This window comes from Cucurbita pepo, chromosome LG18 (assembly GCF_002806865.2).
Source record: "Cucurbita pepo subsp. pepo cultivar mu-cu-16 chromosome LG18, ASM280686v2, whole genome shotgun sequence".
NCBI lineage: Eukaryota > Viridiplantae > Streptophyta > Magnoliopsida > Cucurbitales > Cucurbitaceae > Cucurbita > Cucurbita pepo.
The window spans coordinates 6926621-6941760 of NC_036655.1; the positions used below are offsets into that span (position 1 = coordinate 6926621).

Consider the following 15140-nt stretch of genomic DNA (forward strand, 5'->3'; position numbering starts at 1 on the left):
AAAGGTATGATTCTTGGCTTTGGTGAGATATAATTTTTCACGTGAGAGAGGAAGAAGGCATAAAGAAAAGAATGCAAAAAAGGATGGAACCATAACCGCCAACAGAAAGGAATTCATCACATTTTTTTCTTTTTAATTATTCATTTTCAATATATCCAGCCTGTAAATTCATGTAACGAAAAATAAATAATAATAATAATAAAATAATTAATTTGAACAGACGATTAATTTTAGAATATTTCATACCCAAAAATAAACCTATTATTCGTTGATATTATAAATACCATTGCCCTCAAAATTATTCATTTTAATAAATAAACCAAACCAAAACAAGCAATTTTATTTCTATATAAAAATTATATTATAAATTGACATTTTGTTAGGTTAAAAATAAATAATTTAAAGACATGAATTAAATAAGTTTTAAAAAATAGAAAATATATATATTAATTTGTTGATTAAGAATCTTAATTAGAATGAGAGTAGAAACGAGAATAATTAATGAAATACTTAATTAAGAAAAGTAGTGATTATTGTTAGTACCTTACTGGGGATTGAGCGGCCGTAGAAAACAGAGTTGGAAGCCACGGTGGCGTTGGTGGAAGAACTGCGGTGGACGTAAACGGAGTAAAGGCGGCGGTGGCCTTTGAAGAACCGTTCCCAAAGCGGAGCTAAACTGACGCCGTCTTTTGTTAGAAACAAGAAGGCAATCTTCGGCTGTGATTTCGGCAGCGGTGATTTTGGGATCCGGCGGGGAACCATTGAGGCTCTCCATAGAAGCTCCTCCTCCGTCATGTCGTGGAGTGCCGGGGGTGGGTTTAAGAACTTCTTTAACCCGACGCGCGACGGCGGCGGAGGAGGAGGTGAGGGAGAGGGGAGTTGGAGTTGGCTGAAGGAGAAGGGGAGAGAGAGAGGAGAGGATTGGAAAGGGAAGGGGAAGGTGAAGAGAGTGAGAGTGAAGCCGGCGGCGAGACCGGCGGCGAAGAGGAGGAGGTGAGAAACCAGGGATTTGAATTGCGTTTGGAGTTTGAATAGTTTGGGATTGGATGTCGTCATCATTGAATGAACAGAGATTCAGAAATGGAAGCTTGATTTTGGTCTTCAATGGCGTCTTCAACTCTCTCTCTCTCTCTCTCTCTCTCTCTCTCTCTCTCTCTCTCCTGTGTGAGAGAAATACAGAGAATTCGGAAGTCAGAGAGGCAGTGAAGGGCACAAAACGGTTACCTCCCTAATATTCCTTTTTTTTCTTTTTTTCTTTTTTAATTTTTTTAATTTTTAATAATAATAATAATAATAATAATGTTCTCCATCCTCGTTCCCGAGTCTCTACACCCGCCATAGTTATTTATACTTATTTATTATTATAATTACGATGAATGGTTGAAAATTATGGTGTAATATTGTGATTTTATACGTTGGTTCGGAGGAGAACAAACCACTATTTACAAGGGTGTGAGAAACCTTCCCCTAACAGATGTGTTTTAAAGCCTTGAGGGTAAGCCCCAAAAGAACAATATCTGCTAGAGGTGGATTTAGACCATTACCTTCTCGCTCTTCCCCAAAGGGGGTAGACACAAGGCGGAGTGCCAGTGAGGACGCTGGCCCCAAAGGGGGTGGATTTGGGGGCAGTCCCACATCTATTGGAGGAAGTAAAGAGTACCAATGAGGACGTTGGGCCCCGAATGGGGGTGGATTGTGATGTCCAACATTGGTTGGGGAGGAGAACAAATCACCATTTTTAAGGGTGTGAAAACCAGTTTCCCTAGATTATAAGAGTGTAAAAACATTTCCCAGGCTTAAACTAGATGTGGATATGGGCGGTTACAAATATTAAAATTGAAATATATAGAAAAATTATTAAAAATTGTGGTGTAATATTGAATATAATAATTATATATTTTATAATGAAATATTATTGTTAGACGTACCTAGTTGATTAATTGATTAATATATGGTAGTTTTTGAATGAAACAAAAATTTAATAGTTAAAGATATGGATTAAATGAAATTTAAAAATATGGTGGAAATTGACTTTGAAGCTCTTAATGAAAACGTTAGTTTAAAAAAAAGTGGTAATAGAATTATGTGTAAATGGCAAGCGTGTAGACACAGCAAGGCAGAGGATCTTAATAGGCAACTGAAGCGATGACTCATCATAAATAAACGTTGGAAGTTGAAATCAATTTCGAATAATTAACTTTTCCAAATTATATATATATATATTCCATTATTCAATTTAATTTAAATAAATAAATAAGAAAATTTGAGAAGGAATCTGTATTTTATGGGCTAATTTAGTCGAGGAGCTTTCATGGGCCCTAATTGGGCCGCTTCGTTGGCTGTTTGGGCCGTTATCTCACTGAAGAAAACGACGTGGATAATCTTCTTCTTTTTTTTTTTTTTTTTTTTTTAAAATCTGAAATTTACTTTATAATAATGAGACACTATAAAGATTTTAATGTAAGGCAAAGTAAATAAGAACGTTTTTTGTTTTATTATTATTATTAGAAAATTAAAAAAAAAAAAATCTTAAACAATAATAATAATAGTAAAAATAAACCCAATTAAGTGTACTAAAAGACAACCTTAATTATAGTAAAAATATATATAGTTTTTTATTTTTATGTTGTCGGGGAAGCAATTTTTTTTATTGACTACCTAATCCAATTATTTATTTCTTTGAGCCCATATGTGAGATAATGTGATGTCTAAGTTGATTGGGGAGGAGAACAAATCACGTGTGGAAAACTCAAAGAGGACAATATCTGCTAGCGGTGGATATGGGTCGTTACAAATGGTATTAGAGTCAGACACCGAACTATGTGTCAGCCTTCTCTCTCTTCCTCGAAAATGGGGTAGACACGAGGCAGTGTGCCAGTAAGGACACTGGGCCCCAAAGGGAGTGGATTTGGGGGCGGTCCCACATGAAGGAAAGAGTGCCAGCGAGGACGCTGGGCCTCGAAGGGGGGTGGATTGTGATGTCCCACGTTGGTTGGGGAGGAGAACAAACCACCATTTTAAAGTTTTGAGGGGAAGCCTAAAACGAAAAGCCCAAAAATGACAATATCTGCTAGCGGTGGATCTAAGTCATTACACAGTCATGCTCCACACATAAACTCATTTTAATATGTAACTAAAATAACCAAATAGGTCTCTTTAATTGGTTTTTTAACTACAAATAATAATAATAATAATAATAAATTAAAATAAATAAATAAATATTAAATAGTCTATAATTTGAATTTGTTAGAAATAAATTTATAATATTAAAAAATGTTAATAATTCAATCCAATTTTATTGTATTTAGATTAGTGTGTGAATTGTAGTTTGATGGGGGGTAGTTTTGGCATTTCTACATAAAATACTGAGTGAGGATATTCTAATATAGAATATGTTATCCTCGAGTCCAAACAGAACCTTAGCAAATGATTTTAAATTAATTGGAAAGCGACAAATTTCCGTTTTGATTGCGCTACCGACGATCTTGTATTTTGATTAATCAATGGTAAATTCCAGTTTAGGAATATTCAGTACCAAATCTATCCTTAAAAAAGGGTAGCCCCCCTGGCCCACAAGGAATTCAGTTGGGGGCATTTCTGGAAATATTTATTTATTTATTTATTTAAGTTATTTTGAATATTAATACCTTAGTTATTAATTATTATAGTTTTTAAATGTATAAACTATAATAGATATTTTAGAATTTTATGAAGTAAAATAATTAAATTATTATATTAAAAAAAAGTGACGATGAATTGAAGCCATCAATGAAGAGAGCATGAGAAATTTGGAATACAGGATGTTTGGTTGCGGAGTAAACTTGGACGAGCTCGTGGGAGAAGTGGGATATCATGTGCCAATAGTAAGATAATCTACTGTGTTATTTGTTTGTTACCCTGAATCAAGGAGAATTTATGACTAATTTGTCACCAAATTTATGATTTACTGGTTTGTTACCAAATCTATGATTTTATGGTAACCCATATAATTTCAGTGATCAATATGATTGCAATGCTCAACATGATCAACTCAACTCGTGCTTTCTTACCTTCATAATTTTTAAAAATAATTTTTATTTTTATTTTTTAAATTTTATTATTTTTATAATTTAAATTATATAAAAATGTGTTTTAAAATTACAAAAATACAAAAAACATATATAATTTGACACATAGAACGTGGTGGAATGAAATGAGGGGTGAAAATGCATGGATGAAGCCTTATTTAATTTATATATTTAAAAAAAAAATGCATGGATGATGCCTTATTTCATTCGTATATTTTTAAAATTTATTCAAATCGTCTTAAATTTTAATTCGTGAAAAATATAATAGTTTAACGATATTTTGAATGAACGAGATTTTATAATTTTTTAAATACAAATATACGTCTATTAATATTTAGATTAACGAGTTTTATATATTTATAATCATAATTTAGAGCAAATGGAAAGCTAAAAAAAATATTTCAATTTTTTTTTCTTTTTGAATGAAAGAAAAAGAAAAAGAATTATAATTGATTAAGTTTATTTTATTACCATTTTTTTTTATTTTTAATTTTTTAAATTAGAAAAAAGATTGTGGCAATCTTAGAGAGAGGAGGCAAAGGTTGTGTAGTGGCGAAGTATGAGTCAGGCAATCATCCTTCACACAAGCGGTCCACGTGTCAGGTTGCGAACAGAAAGAGGTGACGTCAGCGTCCACGATGGCAATATTTCGGTCCACGTATCATCGAGGCGGGTATAAAAGGCTCTCCCTCGTCTACTCATGAGGCTTTGGCCATAGTTGTTTTATTTTTATCGACATCACCGTAAGTTCGTAGCCAGGCCTACCCTTTCTTCTCCGTTGAATAATACGAAGCAGATAATACAAAGATTTAGAGAGAGAAAGTTACGTGAAAAGGCGAAAGTAATTGAGACAGAGAGAGGAGGAGATGGAACCAAGAGCTGTAGCAGCCGAGAGTGGGGAGCTGGAAGCATAGTTGGAGCGAGGAAGAACTGGAGAGGACGAGAGAGAATTTGGAGAAAGGAGGTGTTAGATAGGAAGGAATTTCGGAGAGAGTTCTTGCGAGAGGTGGTTTTAGAGTGAGATGGCGACGCCGTTGACAGGGCTACATCACAGGGACGGTGGCGGAGGGGTGGCTTTTTTGGCTAATTCTGTTAATAAAATGGATTCCGCGTCGGCTCCGTCGTCGCCGAATGATTGTTTGAGGAGCTCCGAGCCACAGTCTCCGATTCTTATTTTCCTTTTCTTCCACAAAGCTATTCGCAAAGAGCTCGATACGCTACACCGGCTGGCCATGGCATTTGCCATCGGCCAGAGAGCAGATATTCGGCCGCTATTTGAACGATATCATTTTCTTAGATCGATTTACAAGCACCACTCCAATGCTGAAGACGAGGTAAAATTTCTGATCCATTTCCGTGCAGATTTGCACTTGTACATGTGTGGCTGATTTTCGCCTCGTTTGCTTTTCTTTGGAACCTAGCATTATCGATTAACTTCCTTCGAATGTTTAACTTCGGTTGCTGATTAAGTCGTAAGAGTCGGGAAGGACATGTGGTACTAGATTTTTGGTTAGGAATTGGAAAATTCTCAGAATCAGAATTATAATCTACTTTTCTGTATTGTTCAATGGTACTTAAACCGTTGCTTATGCGTGATTATTTTTTGAACATGTTAATACTGTTCAGTAGACCTCATTTCCTGTGTTCCTTTAATCCGGACTCTATTAAAGACGATTTGACCTCATGTGTCAATCTTCGTTCGGATAATTACTGGATTCTAATGTCCATTGTGCCCAATCGCCAGCTTAAGTAACGTCTCTTTGTCTTGTACAGCATAAGTCTGTCAATAAGGCAAATATTCTTTTGGAGGAAAGTAGAATTGAAGAAATAATTGAGCGTAAGAGTTTATATTTTGGTTGTTCTTGCTTAACATTCTGAGTTCTTTAATGCCTTCTACTTTTTCATGAAGTTTTGAGTGGAAATTTATCTTCATTTTGCATTAATACTCATTTTCAAGAACTCAAAATACTGAAATTAAAAAATGAATCTCGTATAGCGGTGGTGTACTTCAATCAAAGCAGGAGCTCTGCTGTTGTCTGTAAGAAAATATTTCAAAACTGAATGTAGTTCGGAGGGGATGGTATGAATACTAAGGATTCAACAATAATGAGGTGGTACATTAAATTAAATTTGTAAGAACCTATCAGGATATGAGCCAGTTGTTTTTTTTTTTTTTTTTGACGAAATATCAATTCTAGTGGCTTTTGCTGCTTCCTGCGTAAAAAAAGAGTGACTTAGAAGAAGCTGCCGTAAGAAGGTTGCAACGAATCATGGGATATTATATTGCAACACTGAGCTTTCCCCCACTATATTCTATTATTTTGCAACACTGCGTAATCGTCGTTTTCTTCTGTCGCTTTCTACCGACTTGCTGCTATAATTCTTACTTCTGAAAACTTAAATTTGGACTTGCAGGTAATTTTTCCTGCACTTGATATTCGTGTGAAGAATGTGGCACAGACATATTCCCTTGAACACAAGGGTGAAAGCAATCTGTTTGATCAACTTTTTGAGCTTCTTAATTCGAATACACGAAATGATGAAAGCTTCCCAAGGGAGTTAGCGTCCTGCACTGGTGCCCTAAAGACATCTGTGAGCCAGCACATGGCTAAGGAAGAAGAGCAGGTACTCTACGGTTGCCCATGTCTCCCTAATATCTTATGCAAATCTCTGATCACTAATTAGTTCCATCTTACAATTGCTGTGTTTAATAGTAGTTGAGATCTTAATTCTGTTGAAGAAATACACGAGTTTTGCACACTCAACCCTCAAGAAACAGTAGATGCTCTTAGTTTATACTACTTGTAATATCTTACCAATCCACGTTCTTACTAAATCTGTGTATTAAAAATCCTGAATTTAACTTATAGTTTATCTGATATGATTAAATGGGACTGGGTGAGAGATATTTAAGTGTCCATGCAAAATTACTTAAATGGGACAAGAAACTACAGTGTTCTATGAGGTGATATATTAAAAATGGCAGGTTTTTGGGTTTATATTTTTGGCTGCATGTCTAGTGATACATATATACATTTTTTCTGACATATTCTCATTACTATATTCATTTTTCAGGTATTTCCCTTGCTTATAGAAAAGTTCACATTGGAAGAGCAGGCATCTCTCGTTTGGCAGTTCTTCTGCAGTATTCCTGTGTACATGATGGCTCAATTCCTCCCTTGGCTTTCTTCATCTGTTTCACCTGATGAATTTCAGGATCTACAGAAATGTTTAACTAATGTAGTCCCCGAGGAAAAGCTTCTTCAACAGGTATAGGTTTTACTTGGGTTCTTTCTTCTGATATGCTAATTTGATTTATAGCCAATTACTGATACTCTTTATGTAAGGTCATATTTACTTGGATGGAAGAGAGAAGTTGTGACACCGTATCAACAAGTTGCTTTGATGATTCTCCAGTTCTACATCATTCAGATCCTACTACTCATACATCAAATCATCAAGGAAATGTAAATTGTGCTTGTGCATTGACCAGCCATGGGAAAAGGAAATATTTGGAGTCCAGTTCTGATACATCAGATTATGTGGTAACTCATCCAATTAATGAAATACTGTTTTGGCATAATGCCATCGAAAGGGAGTTGAATGACATAGCTGAGGAGGCTAGGAAGATACAACTTTCTGGGAAGTTTAGTAATCTATCAACTTTCAACGAGAGGTTGCAATTCATTGCTGAAGTTTGCATTTATCATAGGTATATTACTCTTATTCTTTTATTGCACAGATAGTTGGAGTACGTCAGAGAAAAATTATAGCACTAATTTCATAAAAATGAAATGGTTCCATAATTTGGCTGTAGTTTTGAAAAAAAAAGTCTATAATTAAGGTCGAACTTATACTTAAAAATTTCATATGGAACACATTTTCATTTTTAATTGTTATTGCCTGCAGATTTATTGCACAAGTTCATTTTCATTTTCATTTAGCTATTTTCTAAAAATTATTCAACAAAACTTGTATTACTCACCCCTCTTTTCTCATCACAGTATTGCTGAGGACAAGGTAATCTTTCCTGCAGTAGATGGAGAGTTTTCTTTTTTCCAGGAACATGCTGAAGAAGAAAGTCAATTCAATGAGTTTAGTTGCCTGATTGAAAATATTCAAAGGGCAGGGGCTAGTTCTACTTCAAGAGATGAATTTTACGTGAAGTTGTGTTCTCATGCTGATCAAATAATAGATACCATTAAGAGGCACTTCCATAATGAAGAAGTTCAGGTGACCTTCCTGGTTGATATGACATCTTATTGCAATTTTCTTCCTCACTTCCTGGTTGATATGACATCTTAAAACGTGCAGCAAGTTCCTTATACTTTTATTACGGTATACAAACATCTATTTTCATGAAAGCTTAGAAGAGTACCTTTATGGAAGATAAATGTGATAACTTGAAAATGAATGTATCTTATATTTTCTGAAAGATGGGTTGAAGCTATATTGATTCCCTTGGCCTTTAGGTTCTTCCACTTGCTAGAAAGCACTTTAGTTGCAAGAGACAACGGGAATTGTTGTATCAAAGTTTGTGTATGATGCCTCTGAAACTGATTGAACGAGTCTTGCCATGGCTGGTAGGATCATTAAAAGAAGATGAGGCTAGAGATTTTCTCAAGAACATGCAGTTGGCAGGTTTGTTGATTTTTCTAATTTGTCTGTTCTTTTCAAGAGACAAACCTATGAAACTTTTACTGCAGCTGTCTATTATATTCTTTTTGTTGATGATATTAATATTTTTAGTCGTTCTGATAGCTTATAGTTCTCTTAATCAGCTCCAGCTAAAGATACTGCTTTGGTGACTCTCTTTTCTGGTTGGGCTTGCAAGGCCCGCAATGATGGTTTGTGCATATCTTCAAGAGCAGCTGGCTGTTGTGCAGTTCAAAGGTTACCTGATATTGAAGAAGACACTGTTCAATCGTCTTGTTCATGTGCCCCTGCATTGATTGCAAGGGAAGGTCCAAAATCCGATCCAGAAGAAACTAATGTTCATGTTAAGAGGCCAGCCATACGGAATGTTCCTATGTCATGCAGACTTTGTGATGGCCGTATTGCTTCAGAGACCGTTAATGCCCAGCAACAATGTTGTGGTGATCAGTCCTGCCGTGTTCCAGCTTTAGGAGTAAACAGCAAGAATCTGGGGTTAAGTTCTATTTTCTCATCCAAGTCTATGCGATCCTTATCTCCCAGCTCTTGTGCACCTTCTCTCAATTCCAGCCTTTTTTCATGGGAAACGGATAATGCCACTTCTGATGTTGGGTCTGCAGGACGTCCCATTGATACTATTTTTAAATTTCACAAAGCGATACGCAAAGACTTAGAATATTTAGATGTTGAATCTGGAAAACTTGGTGATTGTGATGGAACATTTCTCCGGCAATTTATTGGAAGATTTCGCCTTCTATGGGGGTTATATCGCGCTCATAGTAATGCTGAAGATGATATTGTATTTCCTGCTCTGGAATCCAAAGAGACATTGCACAATGTAAGTCACTCATATACGCTCGACCATAAGCAGGAGGAAAAACTATTTGAGGATATTTCATGTGTTCTCTCTGAGATTTCACTCCTTCATGAAAGTCTGCATGAGGTTCAGTTAGATGAGAGTTATTCTAGAAGTGACGTAGGTTCTGTTAATATGGCGGGGAAGGATTGTAATAGAATGTACAACGAGCTTGCTACAAAGCTTCAAGGAATGTGCAAATCTATAAGAGTTACCCTGGATCAGCATATTTTTAGGGAAGAACTTGAACTTTGGCCGCTGTTTGGGAAACACTTTTCCGTCGAGGAGCAAGACAAAATAGTTGGTCGTATTATTGGGACAACAGGTGCTGAAGTTCTCCAGTCAATGTTGCCATGGGTAACATCTGCACTTACTCAAGACGAACAGAATACCATGATGGATACGTGGAAGCAGGCCACGAGAAACACCATGTTCAACGAATGGCTCAACGATTGTTGGAGAGGGACTGCTTCGTCTACTTTAAATGGTGAAACATCGGAAGCTTGTGTTGCCGAGAAAGGTTTTTCCATATTTATTGATCTCACACTCATGTTGGATGTTCCTCAATTGTTCAGTAATGAAAAAAAATTGTATTCACGTATCTCTCTTTCTCTCCTTCCAGATTCTGGGCTCATTGAGAGCTTGGATCAGAATGATCAAATGTTCAAGCCTGGCTGGAAAGATATTTTTCGCATGAACCAAAATGAACTTGAATCAGAAATCAGAAAGGTTTATCAGGACTCGACTCTTGATCCAAGGAGAAAAGCATATCTTGTGCAGAATCTTATGACCAGGTATGGTTTGATATAATATTTTATCATAAGCTTTGATCTACCTCCAAATTGCATAGCACGTGTTACTTCAATGTGTTGCTATGCTGTTGAATTTAAAATTAATTGCATGCTATTGTCTTCAATTAGTCGCTGGATTGCTGCACAGCAGAAATTGCCTCAAGCAAACATAGAAGACAATTCCAATGGTGAAGATGCAGCAGGACGAACACCATCTTTTCGCTGTGTCGAGAAAAAAATATTTGGGTGTGAACATTACACTAGAAACTGCAAGCTTCTTGCTGCTTGCTGCGGAAAGTTATTTACTTGTCGATTTTGTCATGATAATGTCAGCGATCACTCAATGGACAGGTATTATTTCAGGATTTACATCAAATTCAAGTGGTGTTTTGCCCCTCTGATATTTTGTCCCATGATTTTAGGAAAGCAACATCAGAGATGATGTGTATGAACTGTCTAACAATTCAATCAGTTGGGCCAGTATGCACTACACCTTCTTGCAATGGATTATCAATGGCGAAATACTATTGCAATATTTGTAAATTTTTTGATGATGAAAGGTACAAATTCTGATACTTCATAATTTTTAAGAAATATGATATTATATCTGTGGCTTGATAAGCCCTCAGAAGAAATGATATTCTCAAGCGAGATATCTAACGATTAATGTGCTAATTATGTTTATTAACAATTTTGTACATAACATCAGATACAAATGATTCCTTTGGTTGTTAATATTTCATGAAATTTTCCATTCTCTCAATATTGTATATCATTTTTTTCCTATTTATATCTTGACTTGCATGCTGTAAACAGTAAGGGGTTGATAAATGGTGATTGCAACACATATTCATATGTTGACTTTAATTGCTAGAAGAAGTTGGACCAGATTAGAGATAAATAGACTTTAGCATTAAAAACTATCTTACGATATTTCATAGCAGGGCTGAAAGTTGTAGCTTGTAGGGACATCCTTCGGAAAAATGTTAGGTTTAATGTCTCCCTGTGGACGGTGGTGCCTTTTATCAGGATGATTTAGGTGTTATTCTTTCAGATTAGCAATTTGTCAATAGGTTTGGTTTTCTTTTTTCCGTTAACGTTGCATGGNCTCTTGATTGCCTTCATATATGGCTGGCAACAGGCAACTCTTAGTTGACTGAAATATCTATGGATAAAATTCCCAGTTACTGAGATTTGTGAATAAATATCAAGGAAAGACTAATTTCTTCAGGAGGTAGTTGAGTGAGTCAGTTTTCAACTTGAAGAGTCTTGGCCAAATCAAAATGGCTATCAACTGGAAATGATTCAAAATTTTGGTAACAAAATACTCAAAATGTAACTGAACCCAAGAAGACACTCAAATCTAGCCACAAAACTAGACTGCATAGGAAAGCTCAAATCTAATACCAAAATGACTACACCCAACAAAGCTTAAAATATCAGCAACCACAAAAATAGCTAGAGCTCCTGTCTAACCTCGAATCTTCAGAAAGCTAATGTTCAAATTTTTTTGGTTAACTGATGGGAGAAATTGTTCCTGTGACCTTGTGGAGTACCTTAAATGATGTCTTTTGTGGCTATCCTCTTTCATGGGATTGTACCAATTGAAATGTTTTAACTCATCTGGTTTGTTGACTATTTCATCGAAGACTGTCATGATAAATAAATGTTTTTAGAATAACAGAAATCTAGCTAAATCTTTTTTGTATTCTCATTGTCACAATTGTTCTCTAGGACTGTGTATCATTGCCCATTTTGCAACTTATGCCGTGTTGGGAAGGGTCTTGGAATTGATTTTTTCCATTGCATGATTTGCAATTGTTGCCTTGGGATAAAGCTGGAGAGTCACAAGTGCCTGGAGAAAAGTTTAGAAACGAATTGTCCCATCTGTTGTGATTTCTTATTTACATCCAGTGCAACAGTCAGACCGCTACCCTGTGGTCATTACATGCATTCAGCTTGCTTTCAGGTTTGGATGATATCTTACGGATTCTGGATAATTTAAATGAACTCTGGTTGGTTGGTGTGTTCTGTAAAATGAGTTTAGGATATTGATGTTACATGCATTATGGTGTTTGTAGGCCTACACTTGCAGCCATTATACCTGTCCTATTTGCAGCAAGTCCTTGGGAGATATGGCGGTAAGGGAATTTTCATTTCTTTTTTGTGTTTTATTCTGTCATTTTTTTTGGGCTTAATGTATTTTTTTTTCATCCTGTTTGATTCCCATAAATCAATCACCACAAGGTTAGAATTGCAATCTGTACTGTCAATGAGTCTTAAATCTTATGAGCTATCAGCAACGATTTGAGTGAATTTAGTTGAGGAATATCTTGTCGACCGATAGGTCAGATGTTCAAATCTCCCATCCTCATTTGTGGTTGAAAAAAAAGAAAAGTTGGCTAGGAGAATATGTATTTCTACAAGCGGACATTTTTCATTTTTGTTGTAATGAGCTTTCCTCTAGTCAGAATTTCTTTCTTTACATTTTATTAGCCTTGGGGAGTTTGACCAGTTTGTTCTTTACATGTCAAGTTTCTATATCTTGCGAAGATGCCGGAGATTGTGACTTCTAACATCGTCGTCCTTTAATGTTGTCATTTACACATAGAAGGCTATGCAAAGCAAATTTGAACCAGATTTTCATATTGTTTGTAACATGTGCTTAGGTTTATTTTGGCATGCTTGATGCCTTGTTGGCTGCTGAGGAGCTGCCAGAGGAGTACAGGGAACGTTGCCAGGTACATTCTCTGTCATTTCTTCTCTGTTGGTGGTTTAGGAATTGGTTTGAGGGCGTTATTGTTCTTGATTGTGTAACTTCATCATTACACAAAAAATAAAATCTCGAATTCTTCCTTCCTCCCCAACACAAAAACGGAGTTTATTTTTAACCCTTTAACTTGGCTTCAATAATCTAATTCGAAGCAAATATTTGACTTGCGAAGTTAGGAATTTGAATTGATGTTAAAAAAAGAGGCTTATAGCTTAGTTATTTCTTCCATATCGATATTATTTGTGGTTTAACTTAATAAGGTGCAAGTAGTCTAATGAGGGTGTGGAATCCAGGACATACTGTGCAATGACTGTGAACGGAAAGGCACATCGCGGTTCCATTGGCTATATCATAAATGCGAGTTCTGCGGATCATACAACACCCGGGTAATCAAGAACGATGCCGCATATGCCGCTGAATGCCCCTCTTCCAATCAGTGAGATTTCTTTTACAGTGACAAAAGTAATATACACGCTTTTTATTGCTTTCTTTCTTTTGTACATATTATTATATCAATCCCTCTCCACCAGGAAACTGGTTTTTTTTATTACATCTAATTCACACGTTGTTCATATCGGTCTGTATAGATTCCTCTTCCTGATCCCATTTTATTTGCTTTCAAGATTCATCCTGCGAACTGTAAAATTGAATTTACTTTGAAATTCAATGTTCATAGAACACCATCGACTTACCCTTTCCTGATCCATTTCATATCCCTCGTTGCTTGCATTCACCTTTTTTCCTGGTTTGGAAATGATTCTCTGTTTATTGTTCTCATTTTGGTTTCCAATTTTGCTTTTTTGTGTGTTGAAATTGATATTTCCTGAAAAACGCAGTTTGTTACTACATCTATTGTGTATATTCCTTTTCGTGTAATTCTAATATTTTACAGATAACGACCACTGGCTCTTCTCCTCGGCAAGATACATACCTCATTGCTAAGGCGAGGTATCTTTTTTTCATAAATAGATTGTGTGTGGTCGTGGGTAGCTTGTTGTACCAAATCCTTGTTTCGAAGGTCACACCAGCGTCCCACCTCAAATGGTTCAAAATCTTTGTGTAGGTCCTGATGGTTTTTTTCTTTTCTTTTTTTTTTTTTTTTTTTAATTTAAATTATTTTCTTTTTGGTTTTAAGTTTTACATTAAAATGGTTAAATTTTGGGAGACTGGAAGTGGAAGGAGGAATGAGAAAACAAATCATGTGCGTATTACTAATCTTGGCCACCTAATTTATTTAAAATAAACTCTCTCAATTGTGTGTTGCCATGTTTAATTAATTTAAAGAGGATTAGTGAAGTTGGTTTAATTAATAGTTTACAATGCAAGCAAAAAGGCTTTTAAAAAGTTAATTTGATTGCAAGTGTGGTAAAATTGGTTTAATTAATAAATGCAAGGAATATATATGGGTTAAGTTTAATCTCTAGAATTCAAATTCATTTTTATTTGTATGTTCGGATAAAATTCTCATAAATAGTTCTTATAAAAAGGACCAATGAGAGTTTTGATTAAACCATACAAAAAAATTCGAGATTGGATTTTAACTTTTTTTTATATATACTAAAAATTTCTAATTTAACATTTTTGAAGGCCAGTGGGTATTATGTTTATAACTTAGGACTAATTTTCTCTCTCGATATTAATATATGTATACTCGAGTCGAAACAAAAATTAAAATATTGTTGACTCACGTCATAAATATAAAAATGGAATATTTTGAAAACAGCGAACATTTTATTCTATTTCAGTTTGTCGTCTTTCACATAAATAACCTAAAGAGTTAAATAATGTCTTAAAAGTTATTTTTCAATCTTATCGTTAAAATTAAATGCTCACGAGATCACAAGATCTTTTTATCTAATTTAATGATAACGTTAACAAGTGAACTCATCTTAAAAACAATTTCCATTTAATGCAATTATTTTATGTCACACATATATATATATATATATATTTTTATTCAAATTCAAGTGAAGATTGTAATGGTTAAGAAAGTTTCATAT

The 15140-nt window shown here is 35.2% G+C and overlaps 1 protein-coding gene across 1 annotated transcript; it reads left to right on the forward strand.

The window, feature by feature from the left end:
* The first annotated feature begins 4784 nt into the window (after positions 1-4784).
* Positions 4785-13846, forward strand: LOC111779990 (zinc finger protein BRUTUS-like). Its single transcript, XM_023660218.1, has 14 exons — positions 4785-5401; positions 6483-6692; positions 7143-7337; positions 7415-7779; positions 8072-8300; positions 8540-8708; positions 8849-10096; positions 10199-10370; positions 10497-10718; positions 10790-10927; positions 12102-12336; positions 12449-12508; positions 13037-13108; positions 13434-13846. The coding sequence occupies exons 1-14, from the start codon at positions 5090-5092 to the stop codon at positions 13578-13580; spliced, it is 3774 nt and encodes a 1257-aa protein (XP_023515986.1). The 5' UTR covers positions 4785-5089; the 3' UTR covers positions 13581-13846.
* The last annotated feature ends 1294 nt before the right edge of the window (positions 13847-15140 follow it).

Bases quoted from the DNA above. Each gene is read 5' to 3' on its own strand.
- LOC111779990 (XM_023660218.1), top strand. From the start codon at position 5,090: ATGGCGACGCCGTTGACAGGGCTACATCACAGGGACGGTGGCGGAGGG. The intron at 10,097-10,198 runs GTTTTTCCATAT...CTCTCCTTCCAG, and splicing joins AGCTTGTGTTGCCGAGAAAG to ATTCTGGGCTCATTGAGAGC. The intron at 12,337-12,448 runs GTTTGGATGATA...TGGTGTTTGTAG, and splicing joins TGCATTCAGCTTGCTTTCAG to GCCTACACTTGCAGCCATTA.